This window comes from Mastomys coucha, unplaced genomic scaffold (genome assembly GCF_008632895.1).
Source record: "Mastomys coucha isolate ucsf_1 unplaced genomic scaffold, UCSF_Mcou_1 pScaffold16, whole genome shotgun sequence".
NCBI classification, from domain to species: Eukaryota; Metazoa; Chordata; class Mammalia; order Rodentia; family Muridae; genus Mastomys; species Mastomys coucha.
In genome coordinates, this window is record NW_022196898.1 from 13,427,829 (window position 1) to 13,446,880 (window position 19,052).

At 35.7% G+C, this 19,052-nt stretch overlaps 1 protein-coding gene across 4 annotated transcripts in view; it reads left to right on the forward strand.

Moving 5' to 3' along the window:
- Mme (membrane metalloendopeptidase) overlaps positions 1-19,052 on the forward strand; it is a 121,214-nt gene that overhangs the window by 92,527 nt on the left and 9,635 nt on the right. For all 4 annotated transcript variants that reach the window (XM_031373984.1, XM_031373985.1, XM_031373982.1 and 1 more), the window contains 6 exons: positions 7,883-7,941; positions 10,966-11,085; positions 12,629-12,762; positions 12,865-12,930; positions 16,306-16,401; positions 16,724-16,800. In XM_031373984.1, coding sequence (XP_031229844.1) covers positions 7,883-7,941; positions 10,966-11,085; positions 12,629-12,762; positions 12,865-12,930; positions 16,306-16,401; positions 16,724-16,800 — 552 coding nt within the window. The remainder of the gene's footprint in view (positions 1-7,882; positions 7,942-10,965; positions 11,086-12,628; positions 12,763-12,864; positions 12,931-16,305; positions 16,402-16,723; positions 16,801-19,052) is intronic.

Sequence of the window (19,052 nt, forward strand, 5' to 3'; positions counted from 1 at the left end):
CTGGATATAAAATTAACTCAAGCAAATCAGAGGCCTTCCTATACACAAAGGATAAAAAGGCAGAGAGAAATTAGTGAAACAACACCCTTCACAATAGTTATAAATAATATAAAATATCTCGGTGTAACTCTAACTAAGCAAGTAAAAGATGTGTTTGACAAGAACTTCAAGTCTCTGAAGAAGGAAATTGAAGAAGATCTCAGAAGATGGAAAGATCTCCCATGCTCATGGATTGGCAGGATTAATATAGTAAAAATGGCCATCTTACCAAAGGCAATCTACAGATTCAATGCAATCCCCATCAAAATCCCAATTCAATTCTTCACAGACTTAGAAAGAGCAATTGGCAGATTCATCTGGAACAACAAAAGACCCAGGATAGCCAAAACTATTCTTAACAATAAAGGAACCTCTGGTGGAATCACAATCCCGGACCTATTTTTGTGTTTTAAAATCACCATAAGCACTCTGATTGTAATGGCATTAAATAGTTAGGACTGAATTATAAGAGATGTATTGTAATAAAAGTTGCCTGTGTTTCATTGCAGTTTCTATCCATGAAAGCTTCTGACACTAATTTAATAGGAGAAAAGTGACCATTGTTGTCTCTTTCCTTGTTTCATGTGTCCCCAGATTCAGGTCCTCACTGACAGACAATGACAGAAAGACAAACATATTGTGTCCACTTCGTTCATGTACCCTGAAGTCACATTCCGTACTCAGATTCTTATTCCCAAACACTTGCAGGAGGAATACATGTTCATATCCATATTGAAAACATAAGGTTCAGGCTATAAACTATTATCCAGTTATGTAACATAATGCTTTACAGAAATGCTGATGCATAGAAATTTCAAGTTACCAACTAGCGTAAATAAATTCTATTAAGTAACTAGTAATTCTAAGATCATTTCTCTTCCCACTTCATCTGCTCCCAGTGCGCACATGCATATACTTCTTGAAGTCTACCATCCTTGTTGCATATGACTATTTTAATCTGGCCCAAGTCCATCTGCTGAACTTCACACTTAATATCTAGCTGATTAGCAAGCATTTCTGCATAGCTATATCATTAACCACACAAGAGCAACATTTTCCACTTAAGCAAAAATTAATCTTGTTCCTTGTAAACTGCCCATTTTCTAGAAGCTTCAGTTTTGTTCCCACCCTGACAGAAGCCAGAGCCTCATCTTGATCACTCTGGTCTGTTCTATAGTGCTAACAAAAATCTCTATCCAAAGCAAAGGACCACATTCACCCACTGCTAGTTAAATATTATATAGGAATGTATAAGCAGTTCAGTTTAATCATCTCCACTTTGCTTCCTTACCACATTCTCCCTGGTACTTTAATTTTAAAAACATTTTTACTTCCAATTGTCCTGTGTTTTCACTTAATCCTCATACTACTATCCCCCAAGGTCTCAAGGATACAGCTTGAGTCATGTTCTTTCTGGATAAAAACCTTTCCTGTGTTTCCTGTTGCTAAGATCAGGAAATACAAGCTTTTGAAAAGGTCCAAAGTTCCCATAGCTCCAAGTAGTGCTTCATAATTCCTTCACAGTCACCCAGACCACCTCTCCTGAGTCCAAAACACTAGCTGCATGCAATGCTTTGAAACTACCAGGCCCCTAGCCTTTCCCTCATTGGTTTTGAACTTACAGCATTCTTTTGGTTTGTTTGTTTTGTTTTGCTTTTTGAAACAGGGTTTCTGTATATAGTCATGGCTGTCCTATGGCTTGCTGTGTGGACCAGGCTGGCCTCAAACTTAATAGATCTTCCTTCCTCTACCTCCTGGGTACTGAGGTTAAAGATACATACCATCTCTTGTAGCATCCCTTGTTTTCTAACAGCAATCTCTACATGGCTTGACTTATATGTTGCCCCCTTAATTCCCTGTACCATGGTGGCTTTCTGGTCACCCATACAGAACTGTAGCTTGCAAATTTCAGTGAAAGCATCAGTACAGTTTGATGTTGTTGAAGAAACTGACTTGTGTACAATTAATAGAATGTGAACCCTTTGCACGTGGGGTTAGGGTATGCAAGCGCAATAGCCAATTTGTAATAATGTTGATAAGGTTAATTTAGCAGATAAAATGAAAATGCTTCCATCTCCACATCTTACCTCCACAGCTGGTGAAATTATACATCACTATGGATGTTTTCTGTTAAACACATTTTAAAACCTAATGTCAGGGAATGTGCAAGTTAATCATTTGGCTAAAGCACCTCCCTTTACCCTGGTGAACAGCTCACACCTGCAAAGAACAGGGACTTGAATAATTTTTAAAACTTCATATGGTTTTTGGATGCCTATGCATATTTTTTCTTTTACCCTGAACTCAATGTCTCTTGAGGTTTTGGTACAATCACAAAAGAATTTCAAATATGTCCATCTCAGAAAAAAAAAATAGCACTGAACTGGAAGTATAATAAATGCTGGCAAGATTACTTAATAACACATCTAAAATCATTTACTTCTATTAACATGATTGTTCACTTAGTTTTAATAGAGCAAAAGTAAACCTCAAGGCCTAGGGTTGTGTGTGTGTTCATAACCGACAAAACTATAAGATTTCCTAATGAGTCTTTTAGTGTTGATACTGACTTTAAAATAAAATTCCAATTGCTTAATCATTCTCTGAGAATTACAACTAGAAGTTAATTTAATAATGAATTGAACAGAATAGTCACTAAAAGCAAAACAATAATCACTTTCCTGTTGGATATCTTCTTTACCTCATGTCTGCTGGGTTTTCTGATTGGGATAATCAGATGATGATAGACTGAAATCAGTAAAATCCTAGAGATCAAAATATAGGATCAAGATGTCCTATAATTCTGTTTAATTGAGGAAGACATTTCAGAAGCTCTAGCGACCACAGCTCTCTGTGACTGGAGGATTGCATTGTCCTTCATGCTCCCAATCACGAGGCAGGCTGAGTCAATCTTTGCTGTGTGGAGCATCCATTGATAGCCTCATATATTTGGTGAGTTCCTATCATTTTCCCAACATTGTGCTAAGCCCTACTGGTTCAAGTTAAAAAAAAACATAGACTGGCACTATCTGTGTGAAGATTGAATCATCTGGATAAATGCCATTCTGTCCAGTTAGATAAATACAAAGAGTTACATAAAATAGAAGAGCTTTTGGTTCTTCCCTAGGATCTTAGGATTACCTAATATCAGGAAAAATGGATACTCTAAATTCAGTAGCTTAAGACTTTTGGCTCAGACAAATCCAGTCATCTACTGTACCTTAATTGTGATCACTACTCCATGCAATGCTTGGAGTTTGGTTCTCCTGCGTTTTTGTTTCATGCTTAAAGTACTACATCTATGGAATAAGAGAAAATTGTGGAACTGGGGAGAGGAGATCGTGGGAACTAGGCAGCCTTGAATTAGAATTACTGCTACTTATTTATTAGCTCTGTAAAGTTAGTCTTTGAACTTTGTTTTGGGTTTTGTTGTTGTTGTTGACTTTTAATTTTTCCTAAGTTTTGTTAATAATATCTACTTTTTCCTTGAAAGGGGGTTGGGGGTAGGGTGGGAGAGAAAGAGACAAAGTCCTTTTTTTCTATTCACAAGAAAATGACCTTAGTCACTGTACTGAAATTTGTCTATCATGTGGATCAGCAGTTAGGTGCTGGAATTTGATAGGACATTAAGCAAGCCATCTTCCATTCCATTTAAATGTATTTTCCCCAGTTATGTTACTTAGTGTATACGTGCATTAGGATAAAGAGTTAGTAGCTCAGTTTCTATACTTGCAGATTGAAGGTATCATCTATATGGTCAAGATTATCTGAAAGACCAAGAAAGCCCATTTGAAAAAAATTAATAAGTGTAAGAATATAATGATCTGAGATTTCAAAAGCATCCTTCTTTCACTCAGTTGAATAAGGCACACAGAAAATTTCAAAGAAGTTGCTCTCAGAATAGATACTAAGAACTAAGTACTCCCAGGGAAAAGGCTATTAATGGTCTTGTTCTTTATTTTAAGCTTTAAAGTTACTCACAGTGTCTTAAAGGAGATTGGTTCTAAGTGCTTTTACAGTCCACTAGCTTCACTTTTTCATAAAGGCTGCTGAACCTTGGGGTCCATATCTACTTTTCTTGGCCTCCTAGCTTTCTCTGGGTAGAAAGAGATGGAAGGCAAACATGTGGTTTCTCTCTCAAGTGTATTTTAGTTATCCCTTCAAGTTTTACAGCAAGTCCATCTTTGAGGACTGAATTGTCCTCAAAGATGTTTTTGATGTTAATTTGTTTTGAATTAAACAAATTAAGCTTACCTGACAAAACTACACTTCAGAAATGAAAATTAAATAATAATAATTGTATAAAAAATAAATTTCTTGGATTGAAGAGATAGCTCAGCAGTTCAGAGCACTGAGTGTTTTTCCAGAGGTCCTGAGTTCAATCCCTTGCAACCACATGGTGGCTCACAACCATCTGTAATGAGATCTGATGCCCCCTTTTGGTGTGTCTGTAGAGAGTGACAGTGTAGTCACATAAAATAAATAAATCTTTTTTAAAAAAATCAATTTCTTACTTACCTACTTTCTCCATTCCCACACTACCATCTAACCTCAGAGTTCATGATCACATATACCCCAACCTCTGGAAGCATGAAGAGAACAGAACACACTGTTTTGCTTCTTCCCCCAAGCTAATACTGCACATAAGAGGCTGGTAGTGTCTAGTCTGTACGCATGGAGGGTATCTTGAAGGAGCATCACCATTACTTTAGAGAAATAGCAGCTCCATTTGTTTTTGGTTCTGTTTTCTTTATGTGTATTTTATCTTCCATGTACTACTGTCATGGTCAGAATTTTTTTGAGTTTTACATATAAAAGCATCTCCATTTATATAGATGAATTGAAATCAAAGAGACTTAAAATTTTCATTACAACACTCATAAAGGTGAAAAATATTTGACTTGCCTTGTTAATTTATCTTTTCTATTGATACTTGAGGCATTTCATAACTGACAACAAGTAAGAGACACTGAATTTGTTTCTTTTATTAACCTACTTAAGAAGTAACAATTGATATAATTATAGTACTTCAAGTTCTGACCATGACCTGGAACAAAATGCCCTGGGTTTTTGAATCTGTATGATTCTCCAGAGTAGACTAAGAACACATCATTAAAGATTTTGAAAGGAAAAAGGCAAAATACTACATATTAGTGCTCAGTAACCCCACTATCGTAATTCTAATTTATGGGAGTGTCTCATGATCATAAATAGCCACCATTTTCTAGAAGATATAATTCACAGTAGACATTTTAATTCGTAGAGCTCTTCCAGCTGGAAAGTCACAAACATTAATCAAAATGCAACTTTAAACTCTTTACAGTAATGTATCAGAAGGGTAGAAAGGAACTAAAATACAAGAGATGATACTTATTTTTATGAAAGCAGTAAACCAACATAGGCAATATTGTACAATGTTCATCTTTCCATGTCTATATCTTTTATTCAGATATTTAAAGTGTGTTATCTGAAGTATTAGCTTAGAATATCTGGTTTTTTTGTCTTCAGTATAACATTACATCTTAAAACAACTCAAGTTGCTACTTTTCCTAGTTTACTATTAGGACTTTTCACTTGTTCAGAGCCAAATAATTTACAATGATTATTTATAATTACCCATAAAATACTCTATTGTCACCAACCCTGAATTCACAATTAAGAAATAAACCCCAGAGCCACTGATATGCGAAAAATTCATAAACAACTTTAGCAAAATTTTAATAAAGTGTTTAAATACAAGTTTTATTATTATATTTGCTATGACTGTGTTAAGAATACACTGAAAATAATTTTCAAATCATGCAACTGTGGTTTCTTAAAATTATCTGAGAACATCACCTATGTTGACATTTTCACCAGTTCCAAAGAACATCACTTGATCCTGACTCATATTACCTGTGTAAGCCTATGCAAAGGTCATCTAAACACATCACATTTCCTTATTTCCATTTTTGTCCATACAAGCATCTTCTTTGTATATTTGTTAGTCACATAAGTGAGAACCACTCGTTCTGTATAGTCCTGGTTTCTCCATTTTAATCTAATATTTTGTGTTCACAAATATTTGCCTTTCTTGTGAGTCATTACAAATTGTGTAGTAAGCAAGTGCTGTTTAATTAAAACAATAAGATATATTCTTGTAATCATCAGCTTGCTGGAAATGTTAAAATATTCATGATTCAGCTCTGATAACGCTAGGGAAAATTGATATGTCACTCCCATCCTGTTTAAAGTGTTTACTGTATTAAAATAAAAGCAGTAACCAACTAACAGGAAAGGATTCTTTGCCATTTCCAGGCTTATTATTTTCCAAAAGAGAAGCTCATGAAAATACTAACTAGACTCCTGTGAAGTCACGCATCCTTTTATTTAAAGTTTTCATCATGTTATTCAAAAATACTTGTTACATGATGATCTCTGCCAGTTATTTTAAGAGATTAAACTTGTGATTATACCTGACACCAGCAATAGTTACTAATATTATGACTAATATGTTGACTTTGTACTGCATACCTGGCACAGCAGAGATATAAGATAGAGCTCTTATATAAACTGTATTATTGGACTACTGTGATTTGCTGCTAAAAGGATAATGATTGTCACATTGGCTATTTCCCTGAGGTAGAATAACGAGTATTGCCTCAAGGCAATACTCATGACTGTCTTGTGTATGCAGGAATGCTAAGTAAGAGGTTATCAGAGATCAAGAAGTGTCCATTTCCAGTGAACATATAATCTATATGAGCTTATTAAGATGGGGATTGTACTTATGTTGATCTAAGTGTTTACTGTATGGTGACTGACAGGCATTTTCCGTAGTGTCTAAGCAGAAAGACATACGAATAATAGCTCTTTTAGCCCTCAAATGATCATGAGACCAGTTTTGTTTTTTTAATTTTTATATATAGTTTTGTGTAATGATCCTTTATGAATTGTTCACATTTCCACAACTAGTGTCTTCTATATTTGGGACCTGTATTTCATAAACTCTAGACTCTATGTAGAGCCTAAGTCATGGTATAGACTAATAGACAACTTTTCTTAAAAACCATCTGGATTTTACGTTAGAGGTATCTGAAAATATACCTTTCTTCAATTAGCTATAGTGTTGCATTTTTATAAGTATCCTTTCGAAGATTTATTTTAAAACATGCATATGTGTGTGGGTCTGAACACAGGGGTGCAGGTGCCCCAAGAGGCCAGAGGCATCAGATCTCCTGGAACTGGCGTTACAGGCACTTGTGTGCTGCCTGATATGCTTACTGAGAAACACACTGGTCCTTTGAAAGAGCAAGTCCTATTCTTAACCACTGCCTCATTTCTCCCAGTGTTGTGTTTTTAAATATGATTTAAGGAACAACAACTCAAAGTTTATTGTTCCAAGCTAAGGTATCTGAGTTCTCAAAAGGCTCATTATGAACTAAGAATTGAAAGATTTAGAGCTATCTAAGTTTTACAAGCCTATGCTTCATATAATTGTTAACAGTTCCAGAATTGTTGGAACAATTTTGTATCAAAGTGTAAAGCCAAGTGAATTTCAGTATAATTTTAACCTACTACAGTTTCTCAAAAATGTAATGGTAGGTTTTGTACCATCAGATGCCACTACAAAATTCAATGCAAATGAAATCAATAGAATGAAGACCTGAGTATATGTTAAATTTTCAAGAAATAAAAATATTTTCCAATGAGTTTCAACTCTACCTACTGTTAATTTGTTCATGTTGATTGTTAATGTTTGTTTGTCACGCTGCACAGAGAGTGAAAACATTCATTTTCGTGGCAAGTGGATTGAATGAGAAAATGGAGTATCTTCTGTAACAAGTTTTTATGTCTTCCATAGGTGGATAAGTGGAGCGGCTGTAGTCAATGCATTTTATTCCTCAGGCAGAAATCAAATAGGTAAGGTACATCCATAAAGAATTCTTTATTAGAATTCCTCAACTTTCTCAGCCCTCAGTTTGCTGTATGGCCAATTTTTAATACTCCTCTTAAAGTAAAGCCAATATTGAGTTATTGGTTCACATCTTAAAATATTCCTAGATACATGTGCCTCTTTTCACTGTAGTGGGAAATTTAAATTAGTCTTGATCACATTAGGTGATTGTTTCTTCCATAACATCCAATCTATAACATAATGATTATCTTATTCCTGTGTACTTTTTTGAAAGTCCCTTTTAAAAATTATACTGGCTTTTAGAACTTAATATTTTAGAACTTAATAACCATCAGCTCTTTAAAGGTATTGGAGGTTCTGAGAGCCAACTTTTTGTAAACCCAAGTCTTTTGGTAATTCAGTAGACTGGCTTTAGTGGAGATTGCCCTATACTATGTCTTCTTTATTCCAAAGCTTCCGAGGAATTCCAAGGTGAGGAAGAGGGTACATGATCTCCCAAAGTTTCTTAGAAGAGGAATAGTGACAACTGTTGCACTTTATTTAACTGATCACCTGACAGCCATGATAATGCACAAGTCATTTTATTTACATAAATTTTATTACATAAATATTACTATAATATTTACTACTCAAGAAGTAAGCTTGATGGACCAAATCCTCCTTTAAAAAATTAGATGACCAAGTTAAAGGAGCTCATAATCTGCTAGGCTGAACTTAAAGACTAGTATTAATACGAGCCATAAAAATACTATCACTTATTTAAAGAATGACATCTAAGGCTGAAATTAAGTCATCTGCATCTCTGTAGTTAATGTTTAGCCTTGATAGCATATTTCATAAGAACATTTTAGATAATGGGTATATTTCTAATAACAGTACACAGTGTGGGAGATAATACTCAGTTTAAGTTAATAAAGTACTGTGTATAATTTTTATACTTTTAGCTAAAAATAATTTCTTGACACTGTTTAGCTCAGGTAGATACATGTAAGCTATAACTTTCACCAAAATTCTTCCAGGACAAAGGTTGATTATTATTTTATCATTGAAAGTGGTGGAAATGACAACTTTCTAACATTGAAAGAGCTGATGAACAAAATCACCTAAAGTATTTTTAAAGCTACCTCTGTAAATATCTAATGTTTACCCCTCAAGCCCATGAAAGCTTAGGCCATATTTACCCTGTTTAAAAGAAACACAGTTGTTACTTTGTGTTAACTAGACTTTAATTTTTTAATTACTCAGGCCTTTCACTTACAGTCTTGATATCATGTATAGGAAAGGCCCACAGTTTTACTTGTAATATATATTCATACTACAGATTCTTTAATGATTCCAGAATATAGTTCTGATATTACCTAGTGGTTACTGGCATTTTAGAACATGAATGGTAAAATTACTGAATTACAATTATCCATCTTCATTTATTTCTAAGGTCAAGGGTTAACTAACATCTGACTTTGACATCTGACATCGACTCAAAACAATGGTCCCTTTCATTAAGTAGAGGCAATATATTCCAAGAAAAAAAATTGAAAGAAAATAATGTATTTTCCAGGCAGGGTATTTAGCAGAAACATTTATTACAAGAAGACAATGCAAAGGTCTAGACCAGGGTGAACATTAGGAACCTGGAGAGCAGCAACATATAATGACCATGGTGAAGAAGAAGGTACTGTTTGACTGCATAGCAATGATGACCTCCCAAAGTGTGTTAGTAGGAGATGAATAGTGAGGACTGTTGAACTTTAATCTGGCTACAGAATAGAACATGAGGGTGGATTAAATTAGGTTAGATTATTTTCTTAGAAAATAAGTCATACTTGACATGAGGAAACAGTGTGAGGTAAGATGCTCTATCAAACTTCCTAGAAGAAGTGACAAACTGTGATTTTGGAAGGACAGTATACCACCTGATATTTTACATGTGCTGTGATAGCTTACATGTGCTGTGCAAACTTCAGACAGGAAAAGATCACCTAAGCTCAACAGAAGAGTTTCACTGTTGGGGATTACACTCTGTTAACACTTAAGTAGAAGAGTGAAAGTGGTCAATGTTTGATATACTCAAGTGTTTGTGAGACATAGAAATGGAGAAAAATTTCAATTTAATACAGATGTTATGACAAATATATAAGAAATAGTATTAATTTAGCTACTAAACTTTTTAAATAAAATAATTTTATTCTTTGAGATTTTCATACATAGTAAAAATTTAAAGACAGCTTAGTCTATTAAAATATGTATTTATTTGTTTATAATTGATTATTGATTTACTCACATTTTTCTGAGTGTTAATCATATTCCAAGCAATATCAGATTTCGTGGTTCTAGAGTTGATTATTGATTTATTCAACACATTTTCTGTGTATTAATCATATTTGGAATTCTAGAGATAATGAGCTTAAAGCAACTGGACTAAAGAGTACATAAGTAAATGTGTATACAAACAAATGAATCTCAGATCTCAGAGGGCTGAGACTTGAGGTGCCAGGATGGGAATGAGCAAATTGGATAAAGGACTCCAATGATTAATAAGAAAATAAAGAGAATTTAGAGTAACTATAGGATCCCTAATGTAAATAAAATAAGGTTAAATGATGGAGGCATACATTTGACTGAGCGGTAATTTATTTTAGATAGTATTGTGGACAGATACCAATTTCAAAGGCAGCACTGAACAGAAATGTGTATTCTTGAGTAGCTCTTCCTTCCATATATTTACACAAGGGAAAGAACTTCCTGAGTGTGGTTTATACATATGCCATGCTCCAGACTCCTTACAAAAAAATCTTAAAAGAGATAGGCAGATGAATTGTGATGAATAAATCATAGGTCACGTACGGCGCTGGCTCAGTCACTTTGCCAGCATCAATAATAAATGACTGTGTTGGTTTCTATCACACAAGACTTTTGTTATCTACCTAAGTGAAAATGACATAGTAGAAAACAGGGTAGCAAGCATGATACCATCGTTGACAATGCCCCTGATAATCTTCATAAATCTTCCATCATCTTTTGTTCTTTAGTCTTCCCCGCTGGCATTTTGCAACCCCCATTCTTTAGTGCTCGGCAGTCCAACTCATTGAACTATGGGGGCATCGGCATGGTCATCGGACATGAAATCACACATGGCTTTGATGACAATGGTAAAGTATAGGTAACATTTTCCTTTGGCTGAGATACATCCTCCTAAATTTAAAAGTTATAATTTGTCAGTACAAAATTCCATTTGTTTAAATGGTTAGAATTATGTCTAACTACATTTCTATTTAAAGTGTTCTTAAGAAACCCAAAATATTAATGGGCAGTAAGAAATGTGAGCTTTACATTCTAAGAGACTTAAACAAGTATTCACATTGAGAAAGTACAGTAGTGTTCATCCACCCAGTAATGATGCTTGGTCCTGTTGTGTATATCTCAGCTTTCCAGATTCCTCGAGGGCAGAATCTGAGTCTTAGATACACAGTCAGAAGATGTCACTCATTCAAGTCCCCGTGTGGTCCTTAAGCTGCTTGTAGTCAGGAACTTTGTTGTTTGTTTTTTATCTGATGGTTAATATGCAAGTTAGAACTTTGCAAATAGCAAGCACATAAATGTTTATATGCATCCCTAAACAACCAGGAATATTTACTGTTTTAATTACAGCCAGACAAAATTGAAGTAAGGATTGAAGACACATAAAAAGGACACAGCAAAAATTGTAACAAATTTTAGTTCAATAGACAGAATTCTGGAAAGCCAGAGAGAGAGGGGAGACAGAAAGAGTAACCCCTTAAAGACAGACTTACTGGAGAATTGTTACTCAATTGGTTGGTGCAACAGTTTTAACCAGTTCCAAATAATAATTTTTCTATTTCTCAAACAGAATCATACAGTGGCATAGAACACATTGTGCAATGTTATAAAACATGGAATTAGTGGACTCAGTGTGTAAATTCAAATTTTGTTCCATAATCCTTTTCTTATTCACAGTATTGTAATTATCTAAAAGATGATACAATTAAATGTCAAAACATATCAAGTATGTATGAATGCATTTGGAGATACAAAAAAGGAAAGATTAGTGTCCTTTAAATCTGGGAGGAAAACTCCTGGAGAGAGTTTGTTGCTTCTATATTTAAAGTAGAGGGAAGGAAGGAGTTACTTTTGAATAAAGAGTTTGGGAACATAAAATGGGTGCCAGAAAACAATTGTTGACCTTTTAAAGTCTCAAAATATCAAATTAAATAGCCATGGTTCAGAAAATATCCAGAGTAACAGGCATGCATTCAGGAGGGGTTATCTAATAGTCTCATCTGCAGTAGCATGCGCCAAGTGGATGAAATATCTATCAATTCCAAAGCACATTTACAGATAAAATTCAAGCTTTTCCCCAAAAAATTAGGAGTCAGGAGAGTGAGTAGTTTCTCTCATTGTCTGCCCCATTTCATGGTCACTCATGTAACAGAATTTTAGTCTTTTCCACTTTAAACTAGAGATTTCAAGAAGAGGGATTATATTCTATATTATTATGATTTTATAGTTTTGCAAAATGCTACTAAAGAGCTGAAACAATGAGTTGTAATTTTTTTCTTTCTTTTATTTTTACAATGGCATGTGAATCTATTTCAAGATTTTCAGTTATAAAACAGAGAGAATAAAAAACCTTATTGTAACAAAATTTCTTCTTACCAAATGAATATATTACAGGAAGAAATTTTAATAAAGATGGAGATCTCATTGACTGGTGGACGCAGCAGTCGGCAAATAATTTTAAAGACCAATCCCAGTGTATGGTGTACCAATATGGAAACTTTACATGGGACCTAGCAGGTGGACAGCATGTATGTTACAAGCATTCTTCAGACAAGCTTTAGATATGCAATCATAAGTGTAATGTTGATGCTTTCTATTACAATCCTAACAGGGAATCTTTCTTTAAACAGCTCAATGGAATTAATACACTAGGAGAAAACATTGCTGATAATGGAGGTATTGGCCAAGCATACAGGGTGAGTATATTTTCTTCCCATTTCAGCAATGGGAGGATTCTCTTATCATATTTACCCATTTCTTTAAAGCTTTTTATAAGAGATTTGCATAGGGAGAAAATGAAGACTGAAAATGGGAATCGAGAAGAAAAGTTAGCACTGAGAATTACAATAGACACAAGAAGATATACAATCCAGAAGAGGACACAAAATATTTCTTAGAAGTGAACCTACGGTAATTTTTTGGTAAAAAGTGATTGTAGGGTCATTTATCAGTATAAGTGGGACCCACAGTTTCCCAGCAGTTCAGGCAGCCTGTGGAGGTGATAATCTTACATAAACTGCAGACATAACATTAAGGCACAGTCTGCTCACTGAGGAAACAGTTAAGGATTGTGAAATAGCTCAAGTTATGGCCATTTATTATTCTTCAAGAATTATTATCATTGGAATATTCATTAGATTCACAGTTAGCCTTCCATTTATACTTGCATACAAGTACTTTATTTGCTCATTTTGTGAATTTCATGTGTGAGTCTTGTGTTTACATAATTTTTACACCTTCCTCTTTCCTCATCTCCTCCCATCTCCCCAAGTCCATCTCAAATTCATAACCTCTGCTTCTTTACTATTATCTCATATATATGTATTTGTGTTTGTGTGTGTGTGTGTGTGTGCGCGCGCACGTGCGTGCGTTCACATGCATGTGTACAAATGCATGTAAAACCTACTGAGTCCCCTTAGTGCTGCCTGCATGTGCATGTGTTTGGACTGACCATTTGGGATTGGATACTACTCATCAAGGGACTCGTCCTCATGTTGGCTGGGAGTGTCATTATGCAGGCTTTGTTTAGACAACCATCTTATTTAGATTTCATGGAGGCAACTTCCCTGTAATGTCTAGAAGGCACTACTTTATAGTAGGTGTCCAGGTCCTCTGACTCTTACAGTCTTTCCTCCCAAGTACTTTTAAGAACTTTGCTTTGTTTGTAGCACCATTTTAGGTGTTAACAATGTAGCAACATAGCTTCCATAAAGTATGGCAGTAATTGAGGATATGAGTATGAATTAAAAGATGAGCCAGTGAATGCCAGTGTGGAAGTGAAAATAGGGAATTCCACAAAAGGCTGGAAGACTGGTGCTTTTAGAAGCAACAAGGAGGAATAAAGATGAAGTTGAGTGTACCTCTTGACCCTGAACTAGCTCATGTGTGAGAAAATGAGTAGTCTACTTGAGATGACAAAATGGATAAGGGGTCCACAGAGAGAATGAGGTTTTCCCAGCTGTGTAGAATGGTTGAGGACTGAATAGGATTGTTTGGTCATTCATTACTGCAAGGCTGAGAGTAAAGGGTGATTGTGTCAGGAAAATGGAAGCAACACCACAGAACAGATCGATGACTGGTGGAGAGGACAGTGTGCCTATAACACAGCCTCTTCAAAGTATGAGGCCTGGAGGATGAAGTCAGATAGAAATCCTAGCTGGTACATTGCTACTACCTTCAATGACAGGTAAATAATGTTTCATTGGGTAGTAAATAGAATACATTTTACCTCTCTGGGTGCTGGATAATTTCTAATTTCCTACAAGTATTGCTGAGCATTTTTCTAAATATAGATAGATTCACTAGAAGTAGTTTTCTCCTTTTGGGACTTGTTTGTACACCTTGTTAGTTGCAACTAAAATAGTGCCTAGTTTAGAGCTAATTGATCCCTGCTACTGAGGTCTAGCCTTTCCCTGTGGATCTTGAATGTCCCCATCCTTAGCTTCCTGTGCCCCAAGCATTGTTATCTATAATCCTCGGGGTGTGATCTCCAGATTAACACAAAGCTGAATGTTCAAAAGCAACCTGCTCTGATCTTGGAATCTTCTTTCAGAATTTCTCTTCCTTGGTGTTCTGGCCAGTGTTACACCAGATAATCTATTTCTCTTCAAGTCAGAGCCCCCAGCCTTCGACTGACTTTCCTCTCCCTTCACTGTGGCCTAAGTACTCTTGGAAAAGTAATGTAAACCTGCTATAGAACTTGGCTTTGTTCATAACTATCTCTCAGAATGGTCTCGTTCTATAAGGTGTGATGTTAAAGACTGAGTTTCAGTATTATGCAAATCATTGTATCATATGTTAGCTCAATACTTTGTTGATTCTCCAATAGTCCCTGTGACTGTTAACTGGAAGTAGTGTTAGTAATTAACACTTTTGGTGATTCCGCTATACTGCTCATCTTAAGGAAGCTGAAAATTGTTGTAATAAAAGAAAGCACAATTTAAAAATATTTTTAACAATATATGAGTTTCTGCATATAATCACCTGCCCCTCTCCTAGACTGTGAACTCCCTACATGAGAAGCAGCATAAACCTTCTGTATGTACCAAAATCTTTATATAGTAAAGGCTCACTATTCTATGTTGGTGATAAGGAGAAAGAACTAAAATAAATTTTTTACTCATGTAATTGATGAATTTCTTTGTAAAAAATTAGAAATGGCTGGCAAGGTGGCTCAACCCATAAAGACATTTGCCACCAAGTCTGACCACCTGAGTTGAATCCCTTAGACCCACTGAGTAGAAGGAGGGAATTTGATCCTGCAAGCTGACCTCTGAACTCTACACATGTACCATAGTATACTCCCGTATGCTCTTATACACTCATGTACATACTAACAAATTAGTTAATTAAATTGAATTTTTAAAAGAAATTATAAATAACCTCTCAGAAAGTTTATTATTAATGTATTTTTATATAGTCAATAGCAGAGCAAAACTAAATTTCTCAATAGTGAATTTAAATTTTTAAAATTTTAGAACATTCTCTGATATTCAGGTGGCCAGAATGCTTTTCACTTGATGTTGTGGAAGTTAATCTATTTTGTCCTGTACTAAGAGGACTAGGATAGCTGCTGATCCTTCAACCTTGAATTGTATGACACTAAGGCCCTAAGGAATCTTGAGAGAATCCCTCAAACTTTTGGTAACAATCACTCAGACTAAATCTGCTGTGAGCCCATTTTTCTAAGAGTAGTAACTAAACGTAGCAATTGCAGACGATTCTCTTGGCAAGCAGTTCCTCCAACAGGCTGGACTCACCCATCTATCCATAAAACAATACTAAGGTAAGATTCTCATCATGTATTCAAGTCATCTTTCACAAAACTGACATTTAATGTCATCATCTGACATGCCAGGCTCTTGTCATCTGCTAATCAGTCTCTTATTCTTTCTGAGCATTTATAGATGTATTCTAGTCTTCTTCTTAATCCATGGAAGTGTTGCAGGTTGCCATATCTAAGTGTGTTATTATAGTCATTTAATATAATGGCAAATTGCTTGGTTACATAGCCTTTTGGAATACGGTTCTGTATAAATTTACAAATTCTAACCTTTTATTTTACTCCTTAGGCCTATCAGAATTATGTTAAAAAGAATGGTGAAGAAAAATTACTCCCTGGACTTGACCTCAATCACAAACAACTATTCTTCCTGAACTTTGCCCAGGTAGTATGTCTTACATGATTGATAAATGTGAAAATACTTTTGAGTTGTAATTTCTTCCAAGCTGGATATTGCATGCTGAGTTTTCTTTTAATCAATTGGGGTGGAACATTTGACTTGACTAGCTTACATTATTTGCAACAAGAATGTCAGACCATGTTCATTATAAATGATAGTGTTTCTGGATGCCTTTCAATGTATATTGTTTGAAGAGTTAATGGTTGAATGCAAATTCCAAATTAATATTCCTTTTCCCCCAACCTGCCCACAATGCTCCATGATTATACCTGAGCATGCTGTTTTTCTTTGTCTATTCTACTTCAAGGTGTGGTGTGGGACCTACCGGCCAGAGTATGCAGTCAATTCTATTAAAACAGATGTACACAGTCCTGGGAATTTCAGGTATGTGATTGTGAATAGTAGCTAGGCTACACCAGTGTTGACTCTGTCACTTCCATGTTTCTAATGTCGCTTTTTCTAATTCTTACCCTATGGCACTTAAGAATACTATAAATGTGTCTATGTGCATGCATGTATTCACACATTCATGCATTTACTTGTGAGTACTTGTGTGTATATATGTGAATGTATCTGGTATGTGTGCACATGTGTATAAGTGCATGTATTTTGTGTGCATATGCATATCTCTAAGTCTGAGTATATGTCAAAAATAGGATTCAACAGACCACCCTGGGTAATGCTTCCAAAAGCACAGCTCTGGCTGTTCTGTCCTCCAGAATATATATGTCCTAAGCTCAGTACCTGATGGACGGCAAAAAGATGTTACCTCATAACAATGGCCTGATGGAACCACCAGCTAGTAGAATATATTTCTACGAGGCTGTGAATATGAGTTTCAAACTCCACAGAAAGATTTATATTCTACATTAAGGAAAGCTTTTACTAGTTTGCATCTCTCTGGCATTGAATAACCTTATGGCCATCGCCCTAGGAGTGAGTACATTACAGCTCAGATCAGAGAATTGCCCAGCAAGGCTACTAGGAGAATGCTGTTTGGGGTGGAAGAGTGTGAACATGTAAGAATAAGATCGAGTATTGGAAGAGAAGCAACCTTTGAATGTTGAATTCTACACACCCCTGTCAGTTCTAACAGGCAGCCTAATACAATTCCTTTCTCTCAGACTGAAACATTTAACATGTACTTGCTGATCAATAGCACCACTCAAGAAGAAAACCGGGAAAAAAGTTAAAACTAAAAATTTTGTACTTTGGAAAACAGAGTTTGAGAACAAAAAAGAAGTTATTAGCCATTTTTTAAACTCTACCTAAAATGAATGGGAATACATTAATTTTCTAACTACCGGGAGGAGCACATTTACCTGTAAAGTCATAAGTAGCAACCTTAAAGATCTTAAACTTTGGTGACTGCATTTGTTTTCTCCAATGCCATCACTGCCACTGTCACCATACGTCCTCTGCCTTGGCAATTCCTTAAAAATTCCTTTGCACAACAACAGGTTGTTGCATTTTACTCTCCCTATAAAGCGAGTTATGGCTGGTCCTATTAACCTACCTGTACTAACTGCTTTTGGGTAACTACTTTCCAGAGAAAGTCTTTGTGGATCTATTCTCACTATGGTTTAATTCAAGAGACTTTAGTTTAACTTTAGTTTAACTTTTAAGTGTTTTATTGTCATTTGTTTGTTTGTTTGTTTGATTAATTAATTGATTCCCAACACTGCCAAATTTAAAAAAAAGTAAATGTGGCTTTTGTTGTTGTTCTTCTTCTTCTTACTGAAGTTTTCAGAAGCTAAAAATATAATAATCTAGTTCTGAGGATTGTGGGGAACATTTATAAATGCATTTGAACCAGTTTGTCAGATCCTTGCTCTGTACATTTCTATGAACATAAGCAGATCTCTTTAAGAATCTAGATTCCTTCAGGATTTAAGATCAGGGTACTGAATGACATACCATCCTTGGAGAATACAGTATCACACATTAGCTTTTAATAGGCAAACGTGTCTTTTAAGCACTGATATTTTTAACTTGACCACTGAATTTAAAATGTCTTCATTTAAAATATTTCTCTATTTCTCTAATGTATTTGCTTTAACACAGCATCATGGACCATAATTAATGTCCTTTGTTTTGATAAGACATGCCACTGTTACTATTGTTAGTTATGCTTTGGTCTCTTAACCTAGTGAAATCATCCCAGCTAAAGTGTCCCTGTGCTGCTGATGGTGTCTAGTCCATCCCTGTGCTGCTGATGGTGCCTAGTCCATCCCTGTGCTGCTGATGGTGTCTAGTCCATCCCTGTGCTGCTGATGGTGTATCATCCATCCCTGTGCTGCTGATGGTGCCTAGTCCATCCCTGTGCTGCTGATGGTACCTAGTCCATCCCTGTGCTGCTGATGGTGCCTAGTCTATCCCTGTGCTGGTGATGGTACCTAGTCCATCCCTGTGCTGGTGATGGTACCTAGTCGATCCCTGTGCTGCTGATGGTGTCTAGTCGATCCCTGTGCTGCTGATGGTGTATCATCCATTCCTATGCTGCTCATGGTACCTAGTCCATCCCTGTGCTGCTGATGGTGTCTAGTCCATCCCTGTGCTGCTGATGGTGTATCATCCATCCCTGTGCTGCTGATGGTGTCTAGTCGATCCCTGTGCTGCTGATGGTGTATCATCCA